The 19533-nt window shown below is 36.2% G+C and overlaps 1 protein-coding gene across 3 annotated transcripts in view; it reads left to right on the top strand.

Annotated features, from left to right (window-relative positions):
- The window catches only part of RIC1 (RIC1 homolog, RAB6A GEF complex partner 1), a 96052-nt gene that overhangs the window by 54179 nt on the left and 22340 nt on the right, over positions 1 to 19533 (top strand). For all 3 annotated transcript variants that reach the window (XM_033122619.1, XM_033122618.1, XM_033122620.1), the window contains 6 exons: positions 1621 to 1712; positions 5777 to 5865; positions 9603 to 9747; positions 10661 to 10709; positions 11924 to 12076; positions 13775 to 13978. In XM_033122619.1, the coding sequence (XP_032978510.1) occupies positions 1621 to 1712; positions 5777 to 5865; positions 9603 to 9747; positions 10661 to 10709; positions 11924 to 12076; positions 13775 to 13978 (732 nt within the window). The remainder of the gene's footprint in view (positions 1 to 1620; positions 1713 to 5776; positions 5866 to 9602; positions 9748 to 10660; positions 10710 to 11923; positions 12077 to 13774; positions 13979 to 19533) is intronic.

The raw sequence follows: 19533 nt of genomic DNA, 5'->3' as shown, positions 1-19533 counted from the left end.
AAAATACAGGCACTCCAGTGACTTTCAGTATGTTAATTGGGGAAAAGCTGAAGTTCTTATAGTAGCTTTCAAAGCCATATAAATCTGGCCTTCTATTACATCTGTTACCTCATCTGCTACTTCTCCTTCCCCCGTTGCGCTCCACTTCACTCATTTGCACACGCCTCTTTTATCTTCTTTGAATGGGTCAGAAATGCTGTGAGAGGACCTTTGCACTTGCTATGTCTCCTTCAGTACTTTCCTCAGAACATACCTTCATAGGGAAAACTGTTTAATATTACTTCCGTCCCCTATACCCCCTCTTCTCCATAATTGCTTTATTATTTTTTTCTGTAGCATTTACCAACCTCCAATATACTGGGTAATTTTTTTAAACTTATCAGCTTTCTAACAAATCTAAAGCAGAGATATAGGTAGCCATTTGGGTATGTCATATCCTTAGCACTTAGAACAGCGCCTCGTGAATATTGGGGGCCTGAATAGTGTTTGTTATAGGAATGAATTTCACTTAAGCGGTGGTCCAAAGAAATAATGCTCAATGCTATCTTTACTATTTTTGGTTATCTAAAATAATGTCTAGTCATTAAAATTGAAAAACAAATAAAATTCCTACAAAAAAGGAAGCAAATATTTCATGTTTGAAATAGTAGATTATATAGCTTATTTGGTAATTAAATAAAATCTAAAGTATTATATTTCAAAAAGAGTTGTAATTACATTGGATCTTTTAATGTTTACTATTGGGGTCATCTAAAAAGAAAGTGCTATGTTGTAGTGTGCTATTTTTATGTTCACTAAACTGTCATGATGACCTTTGCCTTAGAGTTTATAATCTAAGATGTCCTTGATTTGACAAATAAAACCAGACTGTGGAGTTGAGTGTATTCTGTATATTGAAAATTAAGTATTATATAAGCTTAATAATAGTGTCATTCACTTATTGAATGCTTAACTTGTTGAATACTAGGCACTGTTTTAAGTGGTTTACATATATGTACATTCTCATTTACTCTTCAAAACACTCTAAGAGGTAGGTGATCTACAGATAAGAAACTGAAGCTTAGAAAGGTTAAGTAATCATTTCATCAAGACCTGAGATGATGTTATGTCAGGCTGCCAGATACCATGCTTAACCATTATACTATAAAGCAAAGGAATAATAGAGAATAGTAAGCAATTGACAAATCATTAATGCTTCTGAAGGATACACCAACTAAAATTTGCTGTTTTCCACTGATTGTGAAGTTGAACACTATGTGCTCGGTGACTACGGGAATAATACTGAGCAAGTTAGATGCATGCAGGTTGTGCTATCAGGAGGTTTACATCCTAACAGGAAATTCATCTTCATTTAATTTGAATTTGGAGATTGAATATCCATTATTTTATAAATTAGTACTTGACTGAGCTCATTTGGGAAATATTTATTGAACCAATTAATGAAATTGATGTTTTAAGGGTGAAAATTCAGATAGAAGTCCTGATGGAATATTTTTCCCTCCAAATGAAAACAAATAAAGCCTGTAAAATTGTGTATTTATTGAAGAATTATATTGATTACATTATATTTTTATTATATTTTGGAGAAAGCTTTTTAAATCTTAACTGTTTTTATTATAGCACCTTCATGGAGTTTGGCCACAAGATGTTGTTGATGGAACGTGTGTAGCAGTAAATAACAAATACCGACTAATGGCGTTTGGTTGTGCAAGGTAATTGATACAGACTCTTGCATTTTAAGTTATTGCCAAAAATGTTTTTTTAAACATTAGGTTATTCTTAATACACTTGTAAACTTTGTCATGCTTATCATAATTTATGAATCGGTTTTAATATAAAATCTAAAAATATTTTATTAGATTGAAGCAAATCTAAAGGGCAAATTTTGGAGATTGAATATTTTAATTTGTAAAAGTGAGCTTTTCTTCAGTGGTAGGAAGTTGAGTTACAAGTTTAAAAAATTAAATTAGTTAAAATTTAGGTTCTTTATTGTTTAACAGAGGATCAGGAAGGTATTTTCTGTTTCTTTTTTTAAGTAATCCTTTTTAAAACATCAGTGTTGACATTGATTTGAATTAGTGGGTGTGCCTTAGTTAACGCGCAAATTTAAAGCTCATACATAAAGTCAGTTTCTTGCTTTAATTCAAATAATGTAGGTTTTAGAACTAATTTAAAATTGAATACAAATTATTCATTCAACAAATACCTTTGTGTCTGCCATGTGCCAGGCACAATTATAAGTACTTGGGGTACATTAGGAAACAGCAAAGATACCTGACTGTCAATCTTATATTTAGCTCAAGTAAAAAGATAATATCAGATATTTATAGCAGTAGTGCCTGAACAGTGTTTATAGTGCTTTTTAATCTCCACAACTCTTAAATATAAAATTCCATTTTACCCTCAACATGAGACTTAGTGGTTCTACAGAACATACATCTAGTATAATCTCCAGCTACAAGTTAAGTAACAGTATTTTTTAGCATAAATAATACATGTTAAAAATCACCACCTTCATTACACTCTCTATAATCTCTTTGTAAAATGGGGAATCTGTATCCACCTCACACTGCTTCTCACTGAGGAGGTAAATGTAGAAATATAAATAAATTTAACTAAGTGCAAGACAAAAAAAAGCGTGCATTTTTAAAATATTCATGGATTTGATTTGGTCACATTTTGTTTAGAATATTTAAATCTATGTTCATGAGTACATTTTACCTATAATTTTTCTTACGCTGCTCGTTTCTAACTCTTCTATCAATTAAAGCAAGTTAAGGAAGGATTTGTTCCTTTCTCTCTTCATCTTTGAATGGGTGGTCAAATTTGTTATTGTAGCCATCTGAAGGTAGAATTTTCTTTGTGGGAATTTTTTGTAGTACTGATTCGATTTAGTTTTAAAAATAGATTTAAGAAGATTCAGATTTTTCTCTCTTCCTAAGTCATTGTGGCAAGTTATGTTTTTCTAGGAATTGGTTTTTTTCATATACAGTCATTTATTAGCCTAAAGTTTATAATATCCTTTTTAACTTTCATGTTGTAAAATGAAAGCATACAGGAAAGTGCATAATCTAAATATTCACAGTTTTATAAGTAAGTATAATAGAAACACCCACATGTTCACAAGTGGGTCAAGAAATAGCACATTTTACCCCTACTACTTCCTAATCATAATTTCTTTCCCTTTCCTGACTTACTTAAAGGTAACCAATTTTCTGTCTTTTGTGAGGTCATTGCCTTGTCTTTGTAGTTTTGCCATCCATGTATGCATTCCTAAAGAGCATGATTTAGTTTTACCTGATTTTGAACTTTATATGAGTAGAACCATATTCTGTTAACATTATCTTGCTTCTTTCAGTCAACATTTGAAATTCATCAGTGTTGTTTGCGAGTAGCTGAAATCACTTTTTTGATTGATTTATAAGTAGTGTTCCAGTGAATATACCATAATTTATCTGATTTGCTGTTAATGGACATTTACATTATTTCTTGGTTTCCCAAAAAAAGAGACATTCTCTTATAAAAATCCAGTATATCTTTATCATACATGAGAAAATTAATGATAAATCCCTGCTGAGACCTAATTCTCAATTCATATTCAAATTAGCCAAAATTTCTTTTACAGCTCCTTTGTTCAAAATTAAGGAATTGTTTTTGGTTATTATTCTCTTTAGTCACCTTTGGCCTATAACAATCCGTACACCTTATTTCTTATTTTTAAGACAACTTTTTTAAGAGTTCAAATCAGTTTATAAAGTGTCCTACATTCTAAATTTCTCTTCTTTCCTTATAGTGGCATTTAATTTATTTTTCTAACACCTTTACTGACTGGAACCTTGAAGCTAATTCTTGCTGAGCCTGTCCAGTCCATGACCAGAAAACTCTCCCATCAGGATTTAGGGGGAACTCACAGAAACATGAGCAGGGGGCGTGTGGACAGTTTCACGATGCCCACACTCAGGACTAGCGCCAGGGGCCTAGCAAGGCCACACATGAGAATCCAGGCAGGTACCCGCCCCCAGGATGATGAGGGCAGAGTCTTGGCCTGCAGCCTTCTTCAGTCATCTCAGTTTTCATTGGTAGGGAGAGTACCAGCCCTCCTGTCATGGTCATGGATTAGGATGAAAGTTTGGTGATTGTAGCTGTGGGACATAACAGGACGAGTGGCTTCTAGCCCTGATCTGCCAGACTTACCCGGATTAATTGCCTTGAACACTGGGCTGTAGCTGGTGTCCTCAGAGTTCTGTAAGAAGCCACCTTTCCTTTAGGATGCCAATTGGCAGGGGATCAGTCTTACAATCTAACTCTTAAACTTTATATAATATTTAAAGGTTTGTTTAGATTCTGGTTAAACATTTTTGTCATACATGATGTTGTGTACTTCCTGTGGCATTATGTAGCAATAACGTCATTGTCTCAGTACTGATGATGCTAAATTGGATCACTTACGGTGGTCATAGCCATATAGACATATAATTTTTGCTTTGCTTTGAGTGTCTTTTAATGAAAATTTTTTCTCTAACAATGGGCTGATAAGAAATGGAAAGAAAAATAATTTAACGAATATAGGCAATATAGAATACTTTAAGGGTTGTCAGTCTTTGTAATTATTGACTTAGCACCTACTTCTCATATTAAAAATATTTGGACTCCTCAATATTGACTTGTTCAAGTTCAGCAACCCAGAGTTAGCACTTGACAGTTTGTCAGATGCAAAGCAAAAACCTGCTAGCCACTTAGTACTGTCTCTCAGGAAGAGTTTTAGTTGAGCGGGTAGTCTGGAAAGATATCTGTTCTAAGGCATTTGGGCTCTGACTAAGACAGAATAACAGATAAGATTATCTCTCCCACATAAAAACAAACAAATAAAAGCAAGAAAATGGACAAAACTGTGAAACAGGTGTTTTGAATTCAAGACAGGACATCGGGCAACAAAGGACAGTGATCTCTGAAAGATGAGAAATAAAATAAGAAAACTCTACAAATGCCCCAGCTTTAATTACTTTGAGAGAGTTTCCAGGGTATAGCATGAGGTTGGGGAGACAGAGCCTGGCAGATTCCCTGAGTTGAGTACATGGAAATGAGAGTCTGGGAAGACCAAAGCAGCTAGGGCTCACAGGAAAGACGCCAAAGAGAGAACGGCACAAAGAGAACTCCAGAGATCTCTAGAGGGTCCCTTTTGAGTCTTAAACTGAAACGTGGAAGTTGTAAAGAAGACCCAGATCAAACATTGCGGAAGAAAAAGTTAATCTTGAAATCACTGATCTGCAATTTGTATACATTTGCTCTTTGCTCTTTGTTGCGTTTTTACCACAAATATATTTAACTATGTTTGAATGTTTTTTACTGTATAGAGACAGAATTATACTACATCTCGTGTGTGTGTGTGTGTGTGTGTGTGTGTGTATTCATTGTAATGCATGTGACGAAAGTTCATTCATTTTCAGTGCTGTATATTACTATATGAATATACCATAGTTTATTTTTCCTTTCCCTTATTGCTGAACATTCAGGTTGTTTTCATTTTTTTGCACTTACACACAATACTATAATGAACATTATATATGATAAGGATATTTGTGAGCTATATCTAGAGGTGAAATTGCTGGATTACATAATACACATTTGGTCAAATTTATGAGATGACTGCAAATTATTTACAAAATGGTTTTGTTCTAGTTTACATTCCTACCATCAAAACATAATAGTTCCCATAATATTGCTTCTTATATATATTTTGTTGTTTTTTTACTTAAAGTTTGTTTGTTTTTCACAGTGGTTCTGTACAGGTTTATACAATAGATAACACCACTGGAGCTATGCTGCTGTCTCATAAACTAGAGCTAACAGCAAAACAATATCCTGGTGAGTCCACTTTTTTTCCTTCATATTTTAATATTTTTAATGTATAGGTATGTGTAGTGAATGCTGATTTTTAAATAATGAAGGCTATAGATCAGATGTTAAAACATGTATTATTACATAACAATATTCTGTGTGACCCAAGGATTTCTCTGTAGCTAGAGGGGCTCCTGGGATACTTCTTTTATCCTTTCCTTTAGTCCTATCTATCCACACTTAGTTTTAGCCCCTATATTCCTTTGCTCGGGTCTCTTAACCTGATTTCATTGCTTTGTTATTTTATATCTTCCAATTCAATTTATTCATTCAACAAGTACTTGTTTGAGTGCCTGCTATACAGCAGATACTGTTCTAAGTGCTGGATACACAACAGTAAACAAAATAAAAGTATCTTTCTGAACCCCTTAGTGACTCTTTAGTGAATCCTGTCCACAGGATTAAGTGTCACTGGAAATGCTTTTGATTGAAACTAACAGAAAACCCAACTAACTGTGGCTTAAACAAATAGGATTTATTTTTCTCAAATAGCAAGAAATCCAGAGGTAAGGTGCTGCTGGCATTCATTTGGCCTTTTCTTCACAAAGTCACAAGGTAGCTCCTGAGCTCCAAGCGTTACTTCTGCATTTGAGTCAAGAAGAAAGGAGGAAACAAGGTTTTGTTTTTTTTAAGTTTTTTGATTAAGAAAGCAAAATCTTTCTTAGAAGCATCCCCATCTCTTACCTGCTCTAACTATCTTCCACTCACATCTAATTGGCCACAGTTTTGTCACACAGCTGCCTTAGAAACAAGCCTTTATGACAGAAGTGGGTGAGGGAGAATAAGGATGGGAATAGATGTTGGATTACCCAACCAGCAGTGTCTACCACATATGTGGCATGTAAGGTCTTTTGCCCCATCTCTCTGGCATTATTTCTTGGTTCACTCTCTCTGGCCTTATTCTATGTCTCTGTAATTTTACCACAATACCCCAATGTAAAAAGAAATACAAATATGAAAAGTTCTGTTTATTAAGTAGCTAGATCTAAACAACTTAATAGGTATCTATAACCTAGCAACCTAGTAGCATTTTCAAAAAATAATACACACAAATGGAAAGAAAACATTTTAATTTTATTCTTCAACACTATTTTTTACTAACAGGATACTGTACAGTTTCTCAAATCTTGGAATCAGATTGGGTCCAATCACCCACATTTCCTGTTTATATCACTGTATTTCTTTGGAAAATTATCTCAGTGACACCCATGTGAGTTTTCTGCAGTGCTGTGGGATACCTTTGCACACAGGCTGGGAACTGCAGTCTTACACTTTACTTAACTGCCAAACTACCTGTAGGTCCTTGAGAGTCAGTCTTTGTCTCTTACTGTGCTCTACCTGAAATGTCCTGTATTTCTGCATGGAGAGCATATTCATCTTTCAAGCTACGGTTCAAATGAAATCGTTTTTTGTTTGTTTGTTTTATGAACTAGATAGAATGCTATTCCCTCCTGTGACGCATTGCTCCTTAAGTTTTCATCATTCTTGTTGTATAGCCTTTAAAGTTTCTGCACATAGTATTTTTCTCTAAGGACAGTTTTTGCTGTAACCTATATGAACAGAGTAATGTGTGTTTTGATTATGGTTTCTGGCCCTTTTATTTGCTTATTCTTTTATCCATACTTACGTTGCGCTGTCCAGTATCGTAGCTGCCAGCCACATGTGGTTATTTTAATTAAACTAATTGAAATTAAAGAAAATTAAAACTTTATTTCCTCAGTTGCATAGTCACATCTAAATGTTTAATAGCCACATGTAGCCAGTGGCTATTGGTCCAAGCCAATACAGAACATTTACATCTTTGCAGGAAGTTCTATTGATTGCTTCTGTTACACAGCACTATATTGAGTTTTTCAGATGGTTCTCTTTACTCAGGCTCTTGGAATGCCTGTTCTCCCTTGGGTTATCTACTGCCTCTCACTGGGGTCTTTGCTGTGGGAGAATTCCGCCTCCTTGAGTCATATAACTTTAGGCTGTAAACCTGCTTGGAGACTTGTACTGTCCTCCTACGTCTCAAACAGAGAACAAGCTTCCTTGTTTTTTGGTTTTTGTTTTCTGGCTCTATTAGCTGATTTGTACAGATTGCAGTGTTTCAGGAGTCCTTACGTGATGCAGCTTCCATTCTGATTTCCAGACTTGTGCTGGCCTGAGACCCCTTTTTTGTTTTTGTGTTTGGGATGTGAAACCCCAACTCCCTAGTCATTGTTAGGTCTCATCCCAATCTTCTATTCCTGTATTTCCAACCTTTTTCCCCACTTTCCACCCCCATTCCAGGCTGCCTTAGCTCAAGCACTAACCAGTCTTGCTTTCAGTTTTTTTCTTTTGGCTCCTGAAGATCTTCCTTTCATCTTGGAAGTTCAGCTCTGTAACAGAAAGTCTTTGGATTACTCTAAAATTTTTTTCTCCTACAGATTATCGTAATCTATGTTCATCATAGGTTACCATCTAAATAAATTTCCCATAATCCTGCTACCTGAAGACTAGGTTACCGCCATTAGCATTTTATTGTATATCTCTACAATTGGATTTTAATACATGTACAATGCTTGGAAAATAAGCATATTATGTACATATGCATATATATTTTTTTATGTGGAATAATAGAATACTTATTTTAACCTGCCTTTTTCAGTGAACATTAACATCTTTTCATGACAATAAATATAAATCTACACTTTTTTTTTCCTTACATATGAAATTACTTTCATTTTGTAAACTTTGGTTTGATTTTATATGGTTCTTCCTGGTTTCGTTTTAAATTTCTACTGGACAAGTGTAAAGTATACAGACAAGATATGTTTCTTATGTATGTTCCCATTTATTTTTCACCTACATAAATAACAGTTATTCATATACATGAATTATGTTGGAAATTGCTGAAGTGAGGATTCAAACCTAGGCAGAGGAGAAAAGTTCTTACCCTGTTAATCAAGCCTATCTTCTGTAGGCTGAAATCTGTATACCTCCTCTTTGTTGCAAAATGTACTTACAGCAAAAATTTAATACTGCACGTGGAAAGAATTTTAAAGAAAGTGATACTATAGATCTTTTTTTAATTGCTGATGGAAAAGCTGGCATGTTTCGTTTAACTCTATAGTAAAGAAACTTGGATTTTACTACACAATGAAATTTTCTCATTTAGTAATTAGTGTATGTGGGGTTGAAAGAATAATTATTAGTTAGAAGAAGATACGAGCACCTGGAGTACTCAATCTGGAGTTTGCTCACTTAATCGTAAGATAAGATTAAATTTCAGTTTATTATAACTTAAATCCCTCTGGTATTGCCAGTAAAGCATGAAGATAGTGGTAAAATATCATTTTACATTTTAAAACACTTCATACTTTGTAAAGTACTTTAACATTCAATATTGAATCACTCGAGTGAGGTGTTATCCCCCATTTTACATAAACTGATTTGCCCAAAGCTAAAAACTTTTAAGACTACACAGTTGTAGTTATTCAAGTGGCCAAAAACAGCTTTCACTTCTTATAAATCACTTGGCCACTGAGTTTGTTTTGCTTAGATCAGGTCATAGCTAATGTCCTTACTGTTTTTAAATAACCCCAAATGAGTAGGATTCCTCTCATTATTTAAAGTAGATGTGCCTGTCTGCTTATTTCAACTTGAAAATATACACTGTGAAAAAAAAGTATTTCTGAAGCAATCGTTTATTTTTAACTCTTCTCACAATTTCTTAACAGACATTTGGAACAAAACAGGAGCTGTTAAATTGGTCAGATGGTCTCCTGACAATAGTGTTGTAATAGTGACCTGGGAATATGGAGGTCTTTCTTTATGGAGTGTATTTGGAGCCCAGCTGATTTGTACACTTGGAGGAGATTTTGCGTGAGTCACTAAAGACAAATTTTAGATAAAATAACTCCATTATCTCTCAGACAATATACATACACGGAAACTTTGTGTCATATACCATGTTTCCCCGAAAATAAGACCTAGCCAGGCAATCATCTGTAATGCATCTTTTGGAGCAAAAATTAATGTAAGGACCCAGTCTTTTTTATTATAATATAATTGAATATATATATATATATATATGTAATTAATATATAATATAATTATAATATAATTACTATAATATAATTAATTTTTGCTCCAAAAGATGCATTAGAGCTGATTGTAGGTCTTATTTTGGGGGAAACACAGTAGCTACCCTTTTGCCTTATTTGACTCTTATCCCAAAGCAATTTGTGAGGTTCAGAATTAATTTGTTCATGATGTATTGATTCTCCAAGCATCCATTCTCTTAAAAACTTACTATTCATTTAATAAAAATGCATTTACTTATTGAATCCCTGTTGTATATATGATAGCATGTTAGATTCAAGGCTAAATAAGATATGGTTCTATCTTCACATAGCTTATTATCTAATAAGAGTGGTAAGCCATGTATATAAGTAGCTAGTAGGATTGGAAAATTAGGTTATCTTATTGGGTTAATGTAGGTTAACCTACTGGGTTGATAGGGATGGGTCGATATTCTGTCCACCTCACATACTACTCTGAACCTCAGTCCTGACAAAATGAACACATGTTCCCAAACCGCATGACCCTTTCACACTTGCTTAGGACCTGGAAGACTGTGTCTCAGTAATACACCTAGGTGTATTAACCAGCAGTCTTACTTTTCATGCATTATGTATTTCTGTTTTGAAGGAACAAAATCAATTTGATTTTTAAAAAATTAAAGCTAAATATTGTTTGTAATTAGAAGACTCCTTAGGTTTCTATTCTGTTTTAGTTATAGGTCAGATGGTACCAAAAAAGATCCCCTTAAGATCAACTCTATGGTAAGTACTTTCTATAAAATATTGGTATAGTGTGGAACACTTGGAATTTTTTTCTTTTTTTTCTCACGTTGGTCTGACAAAATTACAAAACTATTTTAGTCTCAGTAGAATCGTCTTACGCAGTTCTTGCTTTAAGAGTTTTTTTAAAAACCAGGAGGCTGTTTGTTTTTCAGTATTTGATTTTGGTTTTGCAAGCCCCTGTCATCTTTGTGAACATAGTGCCATGGTAAAGCATACCTCCATTTCTTGTGTGACTCACCAGCACCCACTTCTTTTGACGTCCTTTCTTTTCACATAAAGTGAAATAAATGCTCATTGGCTTTTTCCTGGAGGGCATGCACTTGTGCATTGCTTGAGCATACTTTTAAAACTTTTCATAGATGTGTATCAAGAGAATTATAGTCAATGTCATAACAGTATTTTTATTACCTATTTTCATGAGTTTCTGTAGGAAACAGTTGTAACCCCTGTCTTTACATAAAAACATTTTCTTACTATACCCTCTATGTACCTTCTTTGTGAAATTAATGATTATGAATGTTCTGCAGAGGAGTGAATTTTCTGATCTCCAGTCTTGAAGAATTAAAACCACCATGGTGACCTTGAATAGTGGTTCCCAGCCTTTTACCACCAGTGACCCTATTTATTGTCTCTCCCACCTCCATTTTAAAATAAGTTTCAAACAAACACCATTTCTGTAACTGCTGATCAGTGCTTCTGAATGGCGTGCAACAACCAGTGTCACCAGCCTCACCAAGCTGATGTTTCAGTCACAGACTAAAAATCGAAGCAGTCAGTCACAGACCAAAACGCCATCGGTTTTGGGTGCTTCTTTGTCAAGCTTCAGCTTGACATAGGTCTTCCTCTGTAAGCAATTTCTTTGTATTTGAGAGTCAGTTAAATTAATGGAGAAGTTACAAAGAGCAGTAAGCATTTCTTAGGATTTGAAGTTAAAATTGATATATAATGTTTTCACTGTTCTATGTAACAGCCAGTGATGGTGTTTTCCACGGGAGATAGCAAAGATGTCGTAGGTGTAGGTGTGATTTTTGTCTGCATTTTCAGTTTCTCTAACCTTCAGAAGTTATTAATAATGAATGCTGTTGATGGTTGTTTCAGAATTTGAATATTTGAAGCTAGAAAAGGATAATAAACTTTTTATTGCTTTCATTTCCCTCCCCCTTCTTCTCTTTCCCCCTCCTTCTCTCTCCAAGAGCTGGGGTGCAGAAGGCTATCACCTATGGGTTATCAGCGGATTTGGTTCTCAAAATGCTGAAATTGAGTCTGACCCCAACAGTATAGTTAAACAGCCTGGCATTCTGCTATTTCAGTTTATCAAGAGTGTACTCACCGTAAACCCTTGTATGGTAAGTTTATTTAATTAAAATGGTTTGGGGTTTTTTTTAGTAGCCTTCTTATTAGAGTATCAGACTCTTCCTTATGACACAGATGTGTTGAGTATATTCCTAAAATTGGCATGTTGTCTTCTTTTTTACATTTTCTGTGATTCTTGTGTTTCTTTTTAATTTCTGTTAAATTTACACCAAAATTTTATTTCTGAGCAGGTTTTGGTGTTTTGTTTTGTTTTTAATAGGATCACAAGCAACTTGAGGGAAAGCAATGTTTACAGATTTACTTGAATAATTTGAATAAAATTTAGTCTTTATCTGAATAGCATTTCCCAAAGTGTGTTCCACCAAACACTACTTATGAGAAATATCAATAGCAATTGCCCAGGATAAGAAAAAGTTCTCTTGTCATGAAGTATGACATAGAGGAGTTAAACAAAGTTGTAGAGATTTCTTTATCGTAGGGTTCCAGGGTCTTTAATATGTGCATTATGACAATCCAGGAGTTGGGGTATAAAAAGCAGTGTATCCCAAGCTTCTTTAACAATGAATGTTTAAGGAACACCTTGAAGATCATCTGTGTAGAAACCTGCTTTGGAAAACACTGCCCCACATTATAATGTAAATTCCTCATGTTTTATCAATCTGAAATAACATATTAATATTATATATTGTTAATATGTAATAACAGTATATGTTACATGTTAAGGGTACATGTCTTAATATCTGCCACCAATTTAAATATTGGGTTTTTAAATATTTGGTACAATTAAAATTTATAACACATTGAGAAAGAATGTGGAAATAGCCTAGATCTCTGGTCTCATTACTGTAGCTGAAGAATAAGGATCCCCAGAAAAACAAGAATAGAGTATTTCTTCCTTCCCTCTCCCATTCCAAATAATTTAAAAGCACCCCTGAATTTTATGTCAAGACAACATTTGTACTACAATGGAAAGGTGAGGGCCTGGGGTGCTGAGCTGTCTGACTTGAGCAGTCTGTGAAGAATCTGTCCAGGTTTGAGAACACTTGGCCTTCTGGTTGAAAACCAGGACATAATCACTATGAGTAGTAACTGTCGTATTTGTCTAAATATCCTCAGCACCTGGCACAGTCCTGGGCCCTAACCAAGCATTACCAAGTGATGATTGAATTGTTCTAATCCAGGACAATTCTCCCTGTGGTTTAAAAGATCCTCCAGCACCTAGTTGTCCTCCTCCTAATTCAGCCCTTGTTCTTGCCATGTGGGTGCATGAGTGAGCATACATCTCAAACTGTTTGACAAGACATGTGTTCTTGCTGCCACTCATGAGGTATTTTATGTGAAACTAATTTGTAAACTATAGATAGTGAGTAGTTAGGTTCAGTTTTCAGATGGAAAATCTCTCATAGCTTGGCAATTTTGGAGTAGTGATAAAAGATACTGCTGTAGCAGTTATAAAGCTGGGCATGTTGTGGAATCTATATGATAAAGTGACTTAAAGATTTTATTTACACTGTGAAATAATCATTAAAATGTTGCCCATTCCCTCTATAACAATGCATGAGATCATTTTGTAGTCTTGTCCTCTGTGAGGAAAATTAGCCTTGAGATATATGGTACATTTCCTATAATAAAACGAAATCGATCTGTTACTTACCGTCCCCTACCTAATATTGAATTGTTTTTATTTGCTTTCCTTCTTTGCCCCTCTGCTTCCTTTTGCCCTCATCTAGAGTAATCAAGAACAAGTGTTGCTTCAGGGGGAGGATCGATTGTACTTGAACTGTGGAGAGGCCTCACAAACTCAGAATCCCAGGAGTTCTTTAGCACACTCTAAGCACAAGCCCAGTCGGGAAAAGAGCTCGTTTGCAGACGGCGGTTTAGAGTCTCAGGGTTTAAGCACTTTACTTGGACATCGGCATTGGCATGTGGTACAAGTAAGTCTTCAGTAACTATTGACTACTGACTGAGTCCTTGGTAAGATAGCACCTGGAGCAGATTTTTAAATATTTCCTGTTGTTTAGAAAACTGAGAAGCTTTTTAACCTTTTTGACTGTCACGTGTCCTGCCTTTCTGTGTTCTTGTCTTGCCGTCTCCTTCCTCTCTTTCCATTTGACGTAGAGTGTATCCTTACCTGCTTTAGTCCCTTACTAGTGAAGTTTCAAAAGCTGGAAGTTTATGTTTTGCTCTTTTATTGAGCACAACTGCTTATTTTACTTCCAGCTTTCTTTTGGTATAAATTTAGCTCTGTGGATTTGCGTAGGCAAAAATGTAGTGATTTCATGGAAAGTAATATTGAAGTAGTACCTTGTGCAGCAGCTGACCTTATCGTCCTAATGGGGACATATTGAGGTTAGTTGCCTGGATTTAAACCTAAATTGCAGACTTGTAATCTGTCTAGAATCTTATTGTTAATTTTATTGCTTAATCTTGTTCCAAATTACTTACTCATTCTGATGTAACTTTAAGTTAGCAGTTTCTTTTAGTAATTCTGACAAATTGGCATTTAGCTTCAAAATTGATTCTGAATTTTGATACCAAATAAAATTAATTTAGTAAATCAGTAAATTGAAGTTTCTTGAAAGAAACTTTCACACACAGTTTCAAAGTCCTGAGTGCTTTCTTTCCCCTTTTGATACCAAAGTGTCTTAGGGGCATCCGTTTGTTTTAGTCAGTTTCTGTTTCCACAATTCCTTGTCTTACTTCTACATTCTATACTTTCACCTTACTAGCTTACTTCAGCTCCCGTGTTACTTTCAGTTGACTCTGAGTGGAGGTAATGAGAGACAGAAGAATAATCATGTGAAAAATTGAAGGAGGAATATCTCCTACATTGACATGTGGTATACACTAAAATAAAATGTATTTAACTTACATTAATAAATTCAGAAAATCAAACAATGTGCATACCATTTTATAATTAGTAACAATTTTTAAATAAAACTGCATCAGCTACTTCCTTGACTAAAATTTTCCACTGCTCCCTTCTCTCCTATAGCCATTTCTCTGCTATTTTCATTTCCCCATACTTTGAACTATTCATTCTACACTGACCTAGCATCAATGCCAGTTCTGCCTAGCCAGGTCTGTGTTGCCAGAGAGCCAAGTAGAGCAGAGGATCAAAGAAGGTAGGTCTGGAACTCAAAAATCCATCAGGCAATAACAAAAATTGAATTTCCTTCCAGCTCAAAAATTCAGTGATTCCGTGATCCTTAGCCGTCTCTGAAGTATCCCATATTACAAGCCTTGTAACACTGATTTTAAAACTTTAGACAAAGTAGGTATAGCAAGATTCCTCTGTCATTCTGTTCTTCAGATATCTAAAATATTCATAAAGATCAATGTATTTAACTCTAGTTTTACCTCATTTTTTTAGTGTCCTGAAAACTAATAAAATTAATGCCAGAGTTGTACTCTCAAAACAATTAAGTTATTATAGACTCACAGAATTTTTAGAGCTGGAAGGACCTTAGAGATCATGTAGTCCAAATGGATTTTAAACATGAGGAAACTGAGGCTCAGGGAAATTAAGCAACTTGCCGAAGGTCACACAGCAGAGTAGTGGCAGACTCATCCTTACCATAATAGAAATTAAAGTAAAAGTAACAATCTAACCTATTTTAAAACCTAGGTACTAAATGTTGAATCATATAATATGCTGCTGACCTTGAGCTAAAACCTAGACTGTGCCTATTTGGAACTTTTTACTTGCATTTGTCCTATACTTTGTTTGCTGGCATTCCAGCTACATGAGTCAATGCAGTGTTATAGTGGTGTTTTGGTAGGGTGGTTTACAGTGTCCATATGCTAATGTTTTACCTTTCAGGCGTTTTAGCCATTAGTAATGATTCACTGAAGAAACAAGGGACCTGTTTAGTTCCCCCTTCAACATATGCTCTTGTCGAGGATAAGTGCCCACATACTCCATCAAAGTGGCTTTGTTTGCGTGATTCATACTTTGTATGCTTTTTGTACAACTTAAGAGTTCATCACATGAGCTCCAACTAATTCTTCTGCTCTGTCTTTTCCTCATCTGGATTGCTGAATTTTTTGTTTGTTTGTTTAAGCCTTCTACCTTACATTCATTAGTTACCTGATCAAAAGATTCTATGTTAAGTATGTTTTTTTCCTTTAACTAAAACAACATAAATACCTACTTGTCACAAACAGGCTTAGTAGCATCTGGTAGAAATGGTGCTTTTTGTTGTTGTTTTTTTAATTTAGTTTTCCTAACTACAGATTTTTAAAATTTAGGGAGTAGTTTGTTGACAGAGCACAACAAATAGAAATTTTTTAAAGGACAACATCCTTATGGTTTTAGAATATGTTCCTTCTTTGATTGCCATTTATTTTAATACTCAATACTCGTATTCTGAAAGATGTGTGAATCATCATCATCCAGTGTTCTGAAATGCTGGTTTTATAGTTAACCTGGCTAACTATTTGGAAAGAATAATCTGCACAAAATGTGGGAGATAAACACCTACAAAATGTGTCAGGTACTACATTAGGGAAGTTAACAGAGAGAATTTAAAAGGCTATTTGATTTATAAACGATTTGCTCTCATTCCTGCAATGTGTATCAAATGTAGCAGGTATGGTATTTGACATAGGTCAAATCTGCTAGGAAGAGGACTCTGTCTCACCAGTTACAGACAAAAGTAGTCTAGGCAGGAGACAGGGTTTTAGCAGAATGACTTTAAGGGGAAAGATTAGGTTCTCTGAGAGACTGAAGAATCCTAAGGTGTTGCGAGTACAGATTGTGTTCCTTAGCACTCAGTGTCTTAGTGCTGTGGTATGACTGGTGCCCTGAGGAATGCAGTCCTGAGCTGAGTGTTTTCATTATTCGTTAGCTGCCTCTTTCCTTACTTCTGCCATTTCCGGTTCTTGGCATTAGGGGGAGAGCTCAAAATTTAGGTGACACCGATCAGTAAAGGTGACTTCATAAGAAAATAAAAGATTTATTCTCATTTTATTACATCTTCAGAGACAAAACTACATGAGAAATAAAGTATTTTAAACTTACACTTTGAGTTTTGAAAATAAACCATTTGCCATATGTGGCACCTCATACACTTTTGGAGAATGAAAGAATAAATTGTTTTTTCCTGTGGATATTCATCAGAGTATGATCATATGATAAGCTTTAACCTAGGTTCCCATTATTAGAAACTCTTTATGTTGGAATCCACTTTGGCAGTGAGATCCCACCTCACACTTTAACCACCCACACGTTTCATAAATACTTACGACACACCGTAAGAACCAAGATGGCGCAGTAGGTGAATGCTGCATTTACCTTCTCTCACAACCACATCAAAATTACAACTAATCTACAAAACCACCATTATTGAGAATCACCTAAAATCAAGCTGAACTGGAGCCACTTCTATAAGTCCTACAATTAAGGACTTGTAGCAGAAGCCACCTCCAGACTGGTAGGCAGGTCAGAGACACGGAATGGGCTGGTCCCACACCCACCTGTGACCATTAAAGATCAGGAGGGCTATTTTGGCTGTGAGTGTCCCTCACCATCCCCTAGAAGGGTAAGAGACCCCAACCCCACTCTAGCCCAGGGTTCCAGTGCCAGGAGAGAAGTCCCCATAATTTCTGTGTGTGAAAACCAGTGGAGATTGTGACTGAGACGGAGAGCAGCTGCACTCACAGGCGCTCCTCTTAAAGGAACTGTGCAGACTTACCCACCAATGGAATCACTCGCTCTGAGCTTCAGCGCTGGGGCAGCAGCTGGAAAGGTGGCAGGGACATATGGTGGGGAATTGAGTTGTCTGGCTTGGGACGGGCTGGAGAGGTGGTTTTCTCCTGGACAGGAGCTGGTGGAGGCCATTGTTTCTTTGTTGAGCCCTCTCCCTTCCCGGCACGGGGACACAAGTGGCTGCCATTTTTGAGTCTCCGCAGTTCGTTCGCCTTGCCCTGGCGATTCGAGACCCCCACCTGCCCAACTTTCAGGCACACAAAGACTGTTTCCAGCAGCTTTTTCATGTAAACCGCCTGCCTTTGCTCAAGCTGCAGACTTTCCTAGACTCTCAAAGGTTCCCGGAACCCAGACAAGCTGCATCTGGCTTGAGAGTGTTCTGTTCCTCTGGCGGAGCAACCCTAAACTGGCAGTAGCAGTAGCCAGCCTTGGTTCGTGGCTTGGACTCTCAAAGCGCTTCCAAGCACAGCACAGGTGTCAGCCATCTGCGGGTTTCTTTCTGTCTCCCGCTGGGTGGCCCCAGGTGGGGCACAGGCTGTGGCTGAAGTAGACCTACAGTAGATCCTCCCCAAGGTGGTCTGGGGCTGGCACCCCTAGTGGACAACTTCAAAATGAGCTGGAGCTGTAAGGTCAGCCCCTGCACAACAACTCTTCCACTGTAGTCAAGGCCAGTCCTCATAACCAGTGAGCCCAAAGGTCAGTCCCTCACATTGATGTGCAATTATTAACCAAGGCTCAACTACAAGAGAAGGGTCACAACCCACACAAAGGACACACCTAAAGCACGTGGCTCAGGTGACCAGAAAGACTGCTCCACAAAACCCTACTACATAAGACCATTCTACTAAGACCAGAAGACATAGCAGCTCTTCCTAATACATAGAAACAAACACAGGGAGGCAGCCAAAATGGGGAGCCAAAGAAATATGTTCCAAATGAAAGAACAGAACAAAGCTCCAGAAAAAGAACGAAGTGAAATGGAGATAAACAATCTATCAGACGCAGAATTCCAAACACTGGTTATAAGAATGCTCCATGATCTCAGGGAGAACTTTAATAGAGAGATAGGAAGCATAAAAATGGAGATGAAAACCATAAAAAAGAATGAGTCAGAAATAAAGGATACAGTAATGGAAATGAAGAACATTACAGGGAATCAACAGATTAGATGAAGCAGAGGATCCAACCAGCGATGTAGAAGATAAGGTAGCAGAAAACACGCAACCAAAACAGCAGAAAGAAAAAATCCAAAAACTTGAGAGTTTAAGGAAATTCTGGGACAATACCAAGCTTACCAACATTCGCATTATAGGAGTACCAGAAGGAGAAGAGAAAGAGCAAGGAATTGAAAATCTATTTGAAGAAATAATGACAGAAAACTTCCCTAGCTTGGTGAAGGAAGTAGACATTCAAGCCCAGGAAGCACATCGAGTCCCAAACAAGATGAACCCAAAGAAGTCAACATCGAGACACATCATAATTAAAATGCCAACAGTCAAATACAAAAAATCTTAAAAGCAGCAAGAGAAAGGCAGTTAGTTACCTACAAGGGAGCCCCCATACAACTGTCAGCTGATTTCTTAACAAACTTTGCAGGCAAGAAGGAAGTGCCAGGAAATATTCCAAGTGAAGAAAAGCAACGACATACAACCAAGATTGCTCTACCCAGCAAGGCTATCATTTAGAATTGAAGGACAGATTAAAGAGTTTCCCAGACAAGAAAAAGTTGAAGCAGTTCATCACCACTAAACCAGTATTACAAGGAATCTTAGAGGAACT

This window comes from Rhinolophus ferrumequinum, chromosome 12, assembly GCF_004115265.2.
Source record: "Rhinolophus ferrumequinum isolate MPI-CBG mRhiFer1 chromosome 12, mRhiFer1_v1.p, whole genome shotgun sequence".
Classification (NCBI taxonomy): domain Eukaryota; kingdom Metazoa; phylum Chordata; class Mammalia; order Chiroptera; family Rhinolophidae; genus Rhinolophus; species Rhinolophus ferrumequinum.
This window is presented reverse-complemented; position numbering and strand designations above follow the sequence as displayed.